Below are 14931 nucleotides of genomic sequence, written 5' to 3' on the forward strand. Positions count from 1 at the left end.
GGATGTACCTTTCCAAGCTCACCCCAGGCAGCCACGTGCTGTGTCTGCATCCCTCATTTCTGCACGGGGTTGTACGTCCTTTCGGTGCCCCATACCCCTGTGCTCCCTGGGTGCAGCTCCAGCACCAAACCCCAGCGGGGCGCATACAGGAGGAGATTGCTTGTCCCATGTCCCAGTCAAGCTGTCTGTCATTTTGCGTGATGCAGGGAATGTTTTTGTTTTGATAAACATTTGCAAAGAAATAAATAGCCTAGAGAGAGAGAGGGGGCAGAAACTGCTGAGAGTGGGACTGGGGTTGCCTAAACCCTAAGGGTCAGTGCTGCCAGTCCAGGCACCCAATCCTTTTTCTCATCTATGGCACTGCATTACTGCACTTCTTGGATGCAGTGCGGTGAAACAACAGGCAGTAAGCATGTGAGCATTATAATGCCACATCAGTGAACCCTTCTGAACGTGAACTGGGTTCATCTCTTGACAAAGGAAATGTTTCAGCTGGCTCCCAACCCATCTGCCTGCCAAACACCCCCAAAGTGAAGGGGTTCATAGACGAAGCAATGGTAGGGGATAAGTCTAAGTCACACTTCTTTCCCCTCCACCCCGTCCCATGGCTGCTGGAGGAGTCAGCCTGGGACACATAACCCAGAGCCACCTCCACCATGGAAGGAAGCCCATGCAACCAGCAGGGTCGGACAGGAACAGGGCACAGACCTACAGGGATGTCAGCACGACCACCCTTCCTCCCTTTTTAACAGGGTTTCAAACACTTCTCACAACTGCTATTTTGCCAGCACGCCTCAGCTCAGTGTTATAGGTTTGCTGTTTGTGTTGTTATTACATATAATTTTAAGGAAAGATATATTCATGCAGCCAGAATTGCAAAGAAGCACATCAGTATTAGCTAAATAAAGCACTTTGACCACATCAAAGCAAAAATGTTTCAAACTGTAAAATAAATGCAATTATGAAACTGTTTAATTTTGTTAAATCAGTCAGAAGAATGTCACCCAGCGTATCATGAAAGATATCCAACTGACAGAGCTTAAAGCACAAAGTGTGAATGTCCTCACACCGAGAAAATTATTTCAGGGAGCAACTTCCAGCTGATTTTGACCACGCAGAGCATGGCCGCTAATATCTGGATAAATGCCACTCTCAGTTCATGAAAACAGACATGCATAACAGCTGAGACATGTTGTTACTCTAAGCCAGATCTTGATCAGGTTTTATGACTGAGGGGTGTCACAAACTTTATCTGTCCCAAGCTGTCCCGAGGCTTCCCACAGCACAATGGTCACTCACAGAAACCCCTCATGCTGCTAAGGAGCTGCATTTCTAGAGAAAGGCCTGATTTGCTGGAGGATACAGACTGAAAGGTGAGAAAAACCCATTCCAATAGTTCTATAAAGGACAGCCAAGGGAATTTTATTCTTTAATTCCTGCTCCCGATGGGATTTTTGCCTGAGCCGCAATGCCAATTCTACAAACCCATTCTTTGACACAGGATGGGATGGATGGGATGGAGTTCAGAGCATCTGGAAAGCTGTCCCAGAGCTCAGGTACCCTTGCTAGTGCATCTCTGAGCTTTCCAGTGTTTAAATAATATATAAAAGACCCCACTGCTCCAATCCCCAATCTGCCCTCCTGGATGGGCGCTGCTCCAGCATTGCTCTCCTCCTGGCCACATGCAGCTCCCGGGTGGGTTTGGGAGAGCAGTGCATGGCCTCGCAGCCCCGTGTTCGTGTTGTGGAAGGTCTCGCCGGGGAAACCAATACCCCCGGCCCCGTTCCACATTCCTCCACTGCGGCAGCACAGCCAAGGACCGCGTGCTATGTCCCAGCTCCCCTCCTCTCCTTCCCCGCCACCGGCCCCGAGGAGCGCCGAGCAGGGTGGCACCGAGCGCCTGCACGTTAAGGGGGAAAAACAACAACACTGCGACAAGTCATAATAGCAGGGGAGGAAAAAAAAAAGTAGAGATCAGAGTGGCCGAGCCCTCTCTTCAGCAGACGGCTATGCAACACATGCACGGTGCAGAGGATGAGTTAACAGTTAACCCTTCTGTGGATTGAATGCTGTGGTGAGACCCCAGGCAGGGCTTTTGCAAAGCACAGCCAGAAAGTAGCCTTAAAGCAGCTTGACAAGCGACTGCACTCGGAGGATTTCACCTCTCTGAACTTTACGACTGGAAAAATACCATCTACATGTCATTTACATGCTTAAATATAGTAGCTCCTATTGGGAGAAACAAACAAACCGACAATGTGATATGGTGATACCTCATGCGGACATGCTCTTTTATCTGCTGGAAAGTTATAAAACACAGCTTAACAACAAAGCTAAAATAAGAGTGGTTGTCAGGCTCTATATTGGCTGTTAAACAGAGTGAAAAAATATTCTTTGAGAAGCGCTTTCTCTTAGGAAATGTTTTTTCTTCTCTGCATCTTTTAAATGATTTATTTATCCTTTAAATTCCCAAATCTCAGAGCTTAATAATTAAGCTTATATTTTTTCCATGAGCTTTTCATTTAAAGAAACAAATAAACACACTATAGAAAGCAAAAGCAACTCCTGCATGTCGCAAAGCACTGAGTAACCTTCACCTCGAAAATACAGGGAAAAGATACTATCAGCTTTCACGTTATTTATCATATATTTTTTCCTCTAACGCCAGAGAGGAAAAGGCTGATATCTTAAGCGGATGCCTATAATTAAACAGTAACCTGTTAGAAAGCCAAAAATAATAATAAGCTCCACTGAGCATGAAGAGAGCAGCACATTTTTTCCGCGTGCAGCCCAGCTGCCGCCGGACGATAGCAGGAAAGTTAACAATTACACAAGACACCGAGATCAAACCTGCGATAGGAGGGGGTTACGTCATGCTCAGGGACTCACCGCTGGATGCAGGGATCGGGGTAGTACTGCAGGGTGGTGAAAGGTGCCGCTTCAAAATTCATTTCCTTCCAGCCCCTCTTAGGGTCCGAACCAAAAAAAAAAAATAAATAAATAGATATAAAGTCAGCCGGCTAAAAGCAATAAGGTCAAGTGGTACACGAGATACAACTTTAGAGATTTATTTTGCACTTGCAGATGGGTGGGATCTCCCGGGGACGTGGCCAATGGGATTCATCAAGTGACCCGAGCATCACCACCAGTCCCTCCTCGCCAGCTGGGCATCTTCTGCGGGGATATTTTCCCCTCCTCTCAACATCCTTAATAAACTTGGGAGTACGTCGGCCACACTTGTTGTTGGGAGCTCATCTGGGGCATCTCTGAACTTCTGATCTCGCCGGTCATTGGTCGCCTTCCTGCCTGACTTCACGGTTTAATTTTGGCAGCTCTTGCGATTTTGCAAACTTCTGTGGCCGATGGTCATCCTCCTCTCCAGATGGCCGGAGTTTCCTCTGCTGGGTGCAGCACCCGCACCGGATTTTGTCGTGCTTTAAAAGCTTTCCTGGTCAGCTCTGTGGCTAATACCTGCGTAACGCTGCCTGGGGAAATTTTCTTTTTCAGTCTCTCTCTTGTCACAGTTCAAACTGTCTGTTGTGGTCATAGTTTCAAAAGCTGAATGACAAAATATGGGGAAATTCCTCATTTAAATTTAACTCTGAACTTTTGCTCTTCTTCCTCCCCTTCCTGCCTCCCCTATCCCTCAAACATCTGATGTAATTGGTAATGTTTTGCTCTGCATCTTTTCACTGAGAGCTGAGGTATTTGTGTTAGTGTTCTTAAAATAATATAAATGTTTTTCACATGAAAAATTACAATACTTTCAAAGATCCTGAGAAGCAAGAAATAAAGAAAATAAGCATGGTGTCTTTTTCAAGCCACTGAAGCCTAAAGAAACATGAGCAAAATTAAGTCCACTAAACCAGACTACCAAAGGTGAAAGGAAAATCAGATCTTCCTGAAGAAAACTACAAGTAAAGAAGGGAATCTTTAATTCCCCCCACCATTTTTTATTTATTTTTTCTGTAATGACACAGATAATCATTCAGGAAAGCAACCTGCTTTATTCCCCTGTTTTTCCCCCTCCACAGCTCGTCCAAATAGTACAGGCTGTAAACCTATCCTGGTTTTGTGGTTTTGGAGAATGAATGAAATATGAATCAGGAGCTAAATTAAAATGGATTCCAGCAGGAAAAAATAGCACGCATATATCTATGCACCAACGGGGCCACGTCTTTAAGCAGACACGTATGTTTGTGCGTGGGGAGAGGGGAGGGTGCTGCCCGATAGCTCACCTACTGTGCATCTTTTGTGCTGATGTCAGCACAAATGCCAACCTCCCGAGCAAAAGTCAGAAGCCCTCTGAGAGGGCAGTGATTGCCTTGTATTTTTCCCCTTGTGCTCTTTCCTCGTAGGAAATTTTGGTTCGAAGAATGTCATGTGGAAACATTTTCTTTGCTGCCTGTGCCAGGGTGGCAGGGAGCTATTTCGGACTTGACATTCTCCACCCACACTCAGCCTGATAGCTCCTAACATCTGTGAATTGTGAATCCCGTAAACTCGCAGGGCTGATCCCTGCCCAAGTCCGAGCAACTTTCATTATGACAAGTGGCACTTGCCAAGGCAGAGAGGCTGGAGATGAAGGCTGTGTTTATTAACGGAAGTTAAGGATTTCCTTGCTGCTGGATGCTGCTTCTGCCTGACCCGGAATAAGCACACAGAGCAGGCAAATCTTGGGTCCATGTTCCCCTGGCTCTAGGACTCAGCTTCAATCTGCACTCCCAGGGATGTGTATGGATAATCAGCCTGGCTGGGAGGCAGCAGGCTGGGCTCAGGCCCTTACTACAACCCATGTGGGAGCATCACTGAGACCCCATGGTTGTGCCCATGGACAGACCAGAAGCCTGTTGGATTTCTTCTAGCATGGCCCTCTGGGGTCTAGCTCCACACAAGTGGTTTTATGCAAGCCATCATGAGTGCACTGATTCTGAAAGAGTTGGCATTTCCTGCTCGATTTCAGCCTAGAAGGCAAAAGTCTCATGAAAAGGAAATGCTGCATGAAAACGGTGGTTCTTGAGGACTCCTGTTCCACCCGTTTCTCCATGGGAGCTGGAGAAGTGCCGTTCCCAGCACGATCCGGGTGCCAGGACCAGCACGGTGGAAGCAGGGGAAGGCTGCACAGCTCCCCCCCAGAGATTCAGACCTGCCCTTCTGGTCTTGGCCAGTCTCCTCACCTGGCATGTGCCCAGAGCACGCCATGTGGTCACATCGCTCGTCCCAAGGGCCCTGTGAAGTGCACGGGCAGCTCCTGGAACTGGTGCTGCTGGGCTGCCTCTGCTGATGAAGATGAACCTGACCCTGGCTCTTCCGCTACATTAACTCTGCACAGCAGCAAAGGTCTAAAAAGCCCAAATCAGCAATGTCTGAAGGAAATTCACCAGACATATCCAACATCAGCATGCCCTTCCATGTGCCCTTTGCTTCCTCGGACCCATTAAGCACAGGTTTGTTACAGCCCAAACTACCGAGCCTGTGATTCCTGCTTCCAGTGCCGAACATGTCTAGCAGCATCCCAGTCAAGCAGAGGCAGTTAGTCTCCAGCTTGTAATTCACACCAAAAGAATATCTTCTCCTGAAAAACCACAATTAACTTAAAAAAAAAAAAAAAAAAAAAAAAAAAAAGCAGCACCGCATAATTGTAATGAGTAGTAGTAGCTTGGAGCAGGGCTCTCTTCTTACTTGCAAGGCACCAGTGGGAGGGGGTGTCTAGCAAGGACATTTCCATACGGACTTCAAAAGAGGCTACCAACTGCCCAAAGTCCTCACCAGCCCTCATGCCTGGGGTTGGGCAAATGCAAATGGTTCCCAGTTTGGCTCATTTTGGCAGCGCGCACAGCATCGGGCCACCTTTCCCAGAAAGCTGGACGTTTTCAGCCTCCCACAGAGATTTGGCTGTGTTTTGAAATGGCTGAGAATGTCCACCTTCTGCTTCTCCCAGCTGCAAAAATGGAGCTGTGTGAGCCAAAAACTACCTGCAAGAGCACCCTCATCCCCCTCCCCCAGCCCCAGCTTCCCATTTTCCCCTTGGTCACAGCCAGTGCTGAGCTGTGGGTTCCCAATGAAGAGCGATTTGGGATGAATTTGGGCAGAGATAGCAGCCTTTGCAGTCAAACCACGCTGAACTCCTCTCAGCTGCAGGGCGCTCCTTGCATAGCACAGCCCGCAGTGGAAACACAAGCCACAGGGTGTGTGCATGTGTGTATTGCCAGTGCCCCGTGCATAGCTGGGAGGCTCGCAGGGCTCAGTGGTATTTGGCCAACCCCATTCTCACCGCCTTGGAGAAAACTCACTGGGAGATGGAGTTCTTGCAGGAGCAGACCTCAAAGGTGGTCAGCTCATGAGGAAAAGGGGTTTGTGATAACTCTGGCGTTCCCTGCTCTTCCTAAGATGTCTCCAGGCTGGTTCAAGGGTGATGCTAATGTACCAGCAGCAGGCACGTGGCCTGCAGGAGGAGGGTGGAAGCCAGGGTGTCAGGGATCTGTCTGGCGAGCGGATTTACAGCCCAGCCTCCAGTGCCTGCGGTAAGCAGGCGGCGTGGGGATATGCGGAGGAAGCATGTGTGTAGGTGGGCAAGAATGCGGGGCATTGCTCCGCCGCCACTGCTTCCACGTCTGGGGAAGAACGGGCAGAGAAACAGCTGTGCACTACTCTCCCGTTACCCTTCCGTGTACCCACCCTCTCCTCTTCAGCTTCTCGCTGAGATGAGCAAGAGAATGTTTTAGCAAAGGGACTCCTACGGACTTATGGTGGTCACCCCACCATCAGCCAAACCCAGTGCCAGGATGCATGCCAGCCCCTGTCCTGAGCTAGGGTGAAGTGCAGAGAAACAGCTCCCTGACACCTCCCTGGCTCCAGTCCTGATCCGTGGGCCTGGGGATATCTGAACGGCGTGGAGCTAAGGAAGGCAGGAAGGGGAGATGCCAGCTTTGCTCCCAGCCACTTTTGCAACTGCGGGCTGCAGGATTTGCCTGGAATCAACCCCACCCCCTGCACTAGGGGATGAAACATTTCATTCGCAGCATGGGATTTCCAGGGGAGTGGTTGTGGTCTTCCTTTTTTCTTTTTTTTTTTTTTCTTTTCTTTCCTTTTTTTTTTTTTTAAAGTTAAAATTAATTTATTTCAAAAGCAAGAAGTTTATCTGTGGGATATTTGGGGATTTATATTTATTTTTGTTAGAAAAATTTGGAGAGGGAAATAATTCCTCTTTGCTCCGAGCAATAAAAAGTCTTTATCTTGTCTATCCAATGCGGAAGAGGTCACGAAGTATTAATACCCCCTTTGAGCACATTTTCCAGTTTCAACTACATTTTACTAATATGTGAAGGTTTCAAAGATATTAAGATGTTCAGAATTTCACAAACAGAATGAAGCAGGGGAAATACACTTTATCACTAACTCCAGCAAAAGGAAAGAGGTAACAAATACGGCCCTCACAGACTTCAGAGGATCTACCCAAATGCCACAATGATGGGAGAAGCTTCCATAGATTTTCGTATTTTCCCTCCAGCTGACAGTGATCACTTGTCCCACTGCTCCAGAAATGCCAGACATTATACAAACCTTTACCCCTGTCATCCCCAAACTGAGACAGGGACTCAGACAACAACAAACTGCAGAAAAACCTGCAGTTTTACAAAAAACTTTCCCCCACCACATTCTGTCCAGTTCCTGGGCACTGGAGCTCTGCACTATGCTCGTGTTGGCTGCCAGCTGCTACCAAGGGCTAGAAGGAAACGAGGGGGAGCAGCATTCAAAGCCTCCTCGCAGAGCAACCAGAACTACTTTCAGAGCTGTCTGGTTGCTGTTGGTGGCTTGTCTGTCACATCCGTATTGTCAGAGCACCATCCACCTGCAGTAAACAGTATAGGCTGCTGCTGCTGTCTGAGGGAACAGCAAATGAGGCACAAACCAACTTTGTCCCCAGGACCCTGTCCCAGCAGGGACTCAGGTGACAGGGACTGCAGGAATGTGGCTAACCTAAGGATGAAAAGTCCTGCACGTTCTGCCCCCACATCACCACTTACTTTGTGGTCTGTCTGTCCATCAGGACTTACCCCTGTCTGAGCAACCTTGAAACTATTAAGACCTTTAAGTGATCCACAACGGCTTTGACAGGAGCTTCTCATTGCCTTCTTTTCTACTCCAACCCCACAGCTTGCTTCTACCCAAGTGCTTTATACTCTCCTCTAGGTGTCCTGCGTGTTTTTGGAGACTTCTAAATCCAGTGGGGGATTTAGAGGCTTGCCTTGTTCACTCCAGTCTTTACAATCTCCCAGGTCCCAGGGACTGGTACCAGAAGCAAGCGCAGAGCACCCATCTCAGCAGGTGAAATGGGACCGTGCTGTGGGCATCCCACCTGTGCTGGCCTCCACGGATTCCTTGGGATTACTCCAGCCAAACAACCTGCCTGAGGCTGGCACCACTTCTAACACACCTGCGTTTGTATCTCAGCTCTGTGCTAAAAAATCACCGATCCCCCCTCACAGGAAGGAGAGACAACATGAAAGCAGGCTTGAAGTTGGACGTGCGTTTTGGAAACTGCGGTTTCAGTTTTCTCACTGTTGAGAGAGTCAAAGAAAAGCCCAACTGTAAGGGTAGTGCTATCAGTGAAGAACAGATATGAACACCAGAGGGGTTTCTCTTGGCTCTTCCTATACACCAGGGCTCTTCTCCCCATTGAGAGGGAGCAGAAGGAGCCAAGCTCAGAGACCAACACCAGGACACCACCACTCCAAACTGCAACTGCTGCTCCAGTTTGTCCATCCCCCTATTGTGCCAGTCCCTATGGTATTGGGAAGAAAGTGGGACAAAGATAAACCAGAAACAAAACCAAAAAGCAGACTCCTGTCCTCCAGACTCCAGCCAGCTTCCCATTAGTGCTTTGGTCCCTGCCCTGTCCCCAAGATCCGGCAGGACACTGTGCACCTCTTATGGGAAACTCCCATCGCTAAAGGCGGAGAGGGAGAGACAGAGCTGCTGGGCAGAGGGAATTTCCCTCCCTGACGTCCCCGCAGCTGCGCCACCATCTCGAGGCGTCCCCGAGACACAGCGGGGCCCCAGCCTGGGCTAAAGCTGGGCTGGAGGCTGGGACAGGTGGCAACACCCTGCCGTGGGGTCTGGATTGCATATCAAAGCGGTGGCAGTGGCTGTGTAGGTGGAAGGCTTGGCCTCCCCATACAGCTGCCACGCGACATGTCTGGCATTCTGGCCAAAACTGCGCCGCAAATACACACGGCGTCATCGCGCCCGCGGGGTTGAGCCCAGGTTGGGGACAGAAACCCCGGCGGCTGCATCGTCCGGCTCTGCTGCAGCACCGTGCAGCGGGGTGGGCGGCAGAGCGGGGCAGGATGGGCAGCTCCCTGCTCTCATCTTTCACTTTGCTAGCACAGGCTCACCCTCAGCCTCTCGCCCCAGACACGTTCCAGGTTTTCTCATGCCCTCTGCTCCAATCTCCAAGCTTTCACCATCAGAAGCCATAGAGGCTGGTGAAAAGGTATCAAGGCTGTTTCTGTTTCTGAAGTCCTAGTGACGGCCAGCAGCACCAGACCAGAGTTAATCAAAGAAGAAATTTGTTCTATGTGAAGCAAGGTGAAAGCTTTCAGCATGCTGTCTGTACGGAGAGATTCATGCAGAGAAACTCACTAGCAAGGATGGCATTTGCTGTCAGCCTCAATGCAGGAAACAAAACTGCTGTGGACTGAATATTGCTGTATCACTTGTCTTTCACTCCCTCTAACTTTTTCCTTGTGAGTCAGAGCTGAGCTAAATCTTCACAATGTCTCATTATTGCTGCTATTGTCCCCTGGTGTTTCCTTATCTCCGCATAATCTGCACACAAGCAGAAACTTCTCTGCCTTTTTGGCAACTTCAGAAAATAAAACCTCCATGCAGAAGCATAGCTCTCAATAGATTTTCTAATTTCCAAACAGGATACACCAAAAACTCATTGCTTGGCTGGCAGGACTCTTGTTCCCAGCATTAAGGATATTGCAATCCAAGGTGTGAGCGCAGCTCCTGCAGGCATACCCAAACTAATGGGATTAAAGTCAGTTCAAGAACCAGTAGCAATTAAAACAAAAACACCCAAAGCGTTAACCAGCAATGGAAGCCCTGGTTGCAAACCTGCACATCCTCTGCTGAAGCCTGCACTTCCACACTTCCCCAGCCGGCAGTAGCCAGCTCACCAGGATTACCATGAACGTGGGTGTTTTCACACAGGTAGGATTTGCCCTCCTGACTGTGCTGGGGATGCAGCCTGACAACACTGCTTGTAGGGACACTGGGACCTTTCCAAGGCTTACAGCTTGCAAAACAGTAAAGAGAGGGCAAGCTCAGCTCTGCTGGGCAGTCCACTCTCAAGATGAAGAGCAAAATCCACTTAATCAGTGACAGTGAAGCATACAGCCAGTGAAGTGAGGGTTTGGCGTGGCTTGAGTAACGTGAGAGTTAAAAAAAAACTTTTTTTCCCCCTCTTGGAGCAAAGATCAAGAAAGCTGAAGAGCCAGTGTTTCATGTCTTTATGGAGAAGATAATGACCTAAGGTAAGTCTCTTACATTCCCCCCATCCTTGCACTTTGATGTTAATAGCCCATATAAGCAGCCTTGGGAAAAAAAAAAAAAAAAAAAAAAAAAAAAAAAAAAAAAAAAAAACACAACCCTAATGTGATATAATCAAAACTCTGCACCTCACTTTTTTTTTTTTTTTTTTCCCCCAAAGCAAAGATTAATTTCTGCTGTGACCCAGCCTAAACACCTCATACATTGCAGCCTTGAAGCAGGCAAAGGATTAATCCTCTACCCCAAGCTCTCAGCCCAGCCTCTGGCTTTTCAAATCAGGGCAAATTGCCCCACTGCCGCAGGACGGGGTAAGCCGGTGCTGCTCTTTGCTAGGAAGCAGACCTGCCAGAAGCACCGGGCTGGCGGGGTGATGCTGCTTGAGGTCCTCACCCAGCCCAACAGCGGGGCCCTACCACACAGGCAATCCTACACTTTAGAAACCCTCCTCCTCGGGGATCAAATCTTCAGGGCAAGAGGTGTAGCATGCAGACTCACTGACTCTTTCACAGAATCACAGAATTTTCTAGGTTGGAAGAGACCTCAAGATTTGCAACAGCTCCTTGCAAAAAATGACCTCCTCACGTTGCTGGCAATGCGATGCATTCAGCAGCACAATGCCTTGGAGGGGAGTGGGCTCAGCAGTGCCCCTGTGCTGCTGTCCAAGTCCAAGGGGCCCACTCCCAGGAGCCCTGGGGACCCTCTGTGAGGTCTTGCTGCTGCTTCTGGCTTGTGGGGCAGCAGGTCAGAAACAGTCCATTTGGGACAATGGACATGTGGGATACTTTTTTTCCTTTCCTTTTATTTTTTTTTTCTTTTTTTCCCCCTTTTCTTTTCCCTCCCTGCCTTCCAGTTTTCCTGTAGAGTCCTGTGAGCATAAGTCTTAGCAATGCTAACCTGGGTGTCCCATTCCCCATCCTCTTACAGCACCTAAGAAGGCTGAGCAAGCCAAATCCAGCCCTTCACATTACCTCTCCAGCCCCTGCCTTTCCATAGCCTTTTCCAGGGGCTGCTTAGAGCCTGTCATCTCCATGGGTACAATAGTAGAGTTCAGCTCTGCCTTGCAGGGATGTACTGACTCTGGAGAACAAGGTTCTTATGTTATTGTAACTTATATTATATATGTTATATATATAATACAATATGTAATAATAATATAAAATAGTATAAGACCAAAGTTCTTATATTAACCCCCAGGCCCATATTTGGGCACGAGTTGGGGAGCATTCCTGATTTTTTAAGTAACCCTTCCCAAGGGTAGGGTATTGAAGCACGGTACAAGTCACTCAGGCAACAGCAGAAAACCTTAATGCCACCAGCCTCCTGCTGGAGGATTCCCAGGCAGCCTGCGGAGTCTGCATTTGCTCTGCAGCAGCTTTTGCAAGCCCTGTGGAGCCCACCTCCCACACACACAGCTCCCACGCCCAAATCCACGGCAGCTTGAGACAGAAGTGGAGAGACAACTGAACTCAGCAGACAGGAGAATTATGCCGTGCACGTGGCACGCTGTCACACAGCCACCGAGCAGTTACCGGCTGCGTGCCAGTAATCCCCAGAAAACAGCAGGTAATTGGGGCTCCCTTCACCCTGGCTACACAAGAGGTGCCACCCAGGTCCTCCTGGGACAGGGCCACCCTGGGCTGATCTCAGCTTTGAGGAAACCTGCTGCTCCGCTCAGCCCTCGCCAGTCTGCTGGAAGCGAAGGAGAGGACACGTGGCTGATCTGTTCATGAACGTCCCAATATCCCAGGTAAATGCAGCTGAATGTTTTAAATCACCTGAGAAAACGGGGAAGGGAAAATTAAGACAGCTTGCTCATAACAGCGTTTTCTCATCTCCTCTGGACCTTTCCCGGAGACTAAGAAGTGCATTTGTTCTCCTTGTGGAAGAGCTGGCCTCTGGTACACTTGGCAGGTTGCATTACAGCCTTCCCTCTGCCCTAAATATATATAAATACATAAAAATCACTTCCAGTCTACAAAAGCCCAGGCCTGCACTGCTCACAGTAATGTCTCTCCGTATTTCTTTGTCTGGCCCCAGCTCCTAGCCCTGTCTCCCAGGAAATGAGCAGCTTTTCCACTTGCTTCCAGTCTGCTGCCATGAGATGTCTAATGACCCGTGCTTGAAAGCGGTGTTAAATATACATTAAATTATTATTACCGATAATGCCATTTAAAGCAGCTTTGTAAATAAAATGTATTCCTAAGAACACATAATTAATGGCTCTTTCTAAATAACTTATCCTAAAGCATTAACAATCAATTATTAAGCAGACAGGCTTTAAAAGCCTTTGCTGCTACAGATTGCAACATGCAGATCCTGTGCTGTTAAAACAGTTCATGTGCCTTTTTCACATACGATTTCAAGTAACTAATGTAAACAAGACCACACAATATAACTTAATACATAGCAATCAAAAATTTCCCCACAGTCCTTTAATACAGAGCCACGTCCCTACGTAAGAAGTGATGCAACAGACTTTCCCTGAAGTCCCAATTCCTACAATTGAAGCTTAAGCCCAGCAAAGAAAGAATTAAAATTATTTGGTTGCTGCTGAATCACTGGCTGCATTGGGTTATTTTACTGTGCATTAGACTTTAATTATAACTAAGCTCTAGCCATCTGTTCTCCCTAATTATACGTGCAACAAACATTTCACAACTCCTACCGTTAAAGAGACCTAAGAGAGCTCAGTCTATGGTGTACGAGGTTGGCTTCATCGGGACCCTTTGCACTCGTGTTAAGTGCTTAGGAAGAGGACAGCACTCTGCAGATGAAGTCTGCAGTTTCTATTAATCCCAGAGGGCCTTTGCTACACCAGCTTTCACATCTCTTGAAAGGACGGGGAACCTCCCTTTGCGCAGAGAGCCCCATTAGTGCTACCTGCTGGTGGCCTGCAGCCCCGACGTCGCTGGTGCCAAAAGAGCTCTGCACAGGGAAGAACAATTCTCATCTCCTGCTAAAGGCTCGTGCCCTGGAGCCTCATCATCAGTTACAGCATTTCAGAAAGGACTCAGGCAGACAACCTCTGGGATTTTTTTTTTTTTAATTATTTTTTATTTTATTTTATTTTTTTTTTTTTGCTATGGAGGCTGAAGGTGGTTCCACACCTAGCTGTCCACCTGGCTCCTTGGTGCACTGCTCATTCCTACATCACACGCATCCTACTAGGACAAGTCCCTGTCAGTGCTTCAGCTGTATCGCTTCACGGACCAGCCTCCCAGCCATCACCAGGAAAGGTGGCACTGTCTTTACATGTCACGCTGTGAACAACAGCAGCTAAAGACAAGGCCCCCATCCTACCCCTTGGTGCCTGCTACAGCATTAACACTCTCAGCCAGGCAGGTAAGTGGTGGTTAGCCCAGGAGGAGAAAGCTGCTGCAGGCTCTGAAGCCCCTCAAACACCTTCCCAGCAGCTCTGCCCACTACCTAGAGGCACAGAGGCCTGACCGTGCCACTTCCTCCCTCCCCGTCCAGAGCTGCAAGCAGACTTACAGCCACGGGGTGTGCAGGTGCCTACACAGGCTGCCCAGGCAGCTGCCCAGCGTTTTATAATTACCCACACCACCACTGACCTAGGCCATCCCTTGACCAGCAATAAAGCCAGATGCCCAGCCTCTGCCCAGCGAACTCCAGAGGCATTATTCATCACAAAAGGATTTTGTTCCGTAGCAGCACCCTGCAACTGTGTGCCCTGATGTGGAGAGGAAGGGGACTTCTTTTCAGCTGTGCCAGAGAGGCTGTTCTCATGCCTGGGGACAGCACAAAGCAAGTACACAGGAGAATAAAATACTGGATTGATAGGACTTGAAATTTGAATGTTTATATTTGTTGGTGTACCGAGGAAATAAAGCTTTGTAGAGGAAAGAGAGCTAAGGAAGGGAAGAATAACCCAAAAGAGCCCACAGTTTTCACGGTGGGATTTTGCATATTTGCTTTTAAATTATCTTCTCTCCTGCATCCCCAATAAGTTTTTAGATGAAATCCCGTGGTTTTCTCACCACAACCATATGCAAGGCCTTCTTTCCATTTCAGTCTGCTTAGGTATATGCCCAGACTTTCACTCTGAATGTAATGTCAAAATGAATTACAAAAAAAAAAAAAAAAAGAAGAAGAAGAAGAAGAAAACAACCAACCAACACTGCTCTGCTGTGCTTTGACAAGGACCCAAAACCACCACGTTTCTTGTGGTTTTCTTCTAAAATCATTATGACAGGGTTGAGTGGAATCACGAGGCAGGTTTGCTGAGTGGTTTGGTTCTGAGAATATAACAGAGTCCAGAGTCAGAGCATTTATGTCTGGCATCGGGCAAGGGATCACGGTGTGGGTACACAGAACCATGTGTGTGCACGTCCTAGCCCCCAGCTGGTTATA

At 48.3% G+C, this 14931-nt stretch overlaps 1 protein-coding gene across 5 annotated transcripts in view; it reads right to left on the minus strand.

Annotated features, from left to right (window-relative positions):
• Positions 1-14931, minus strand: part of TP63 (tumor protein p63) — a 154824-nt gene that overhangs the window by 98881 nt on the left and 41012 nt on the right. Inside the window, exon 2 of one of the 5 annotated variants that reach the window (XM_084528990.1) lies at positions 2890-3558. The exons of 2 other annotated variants lie outside the window; for them this stretch is intronic. In XM_084528990.1, the coding sequence (XP_084385116.1) occupies positions 2890-2951 (62 nt within the window). In that variant the 5' untranslated portion in view covers positions 2952-3558. Of the gene's footprint in view, positions 1-2889; positions 3559-14931 lie in introns of those variants that run through there. 2 more of the 5 variants (XM_084528991.1, XM_084528989.1) reach the window with 2 other exon arrangements.

Source organism: Aythya ferina (assembly GCF_964211825.1).
Source record: "Aythya ferina genome assembly, chromosome: 9".
NCBI lineage: Eukaryota > Metazoa > Chordata > Aves > Anseriformes > Anatidae > Aythya > Aythya ferina.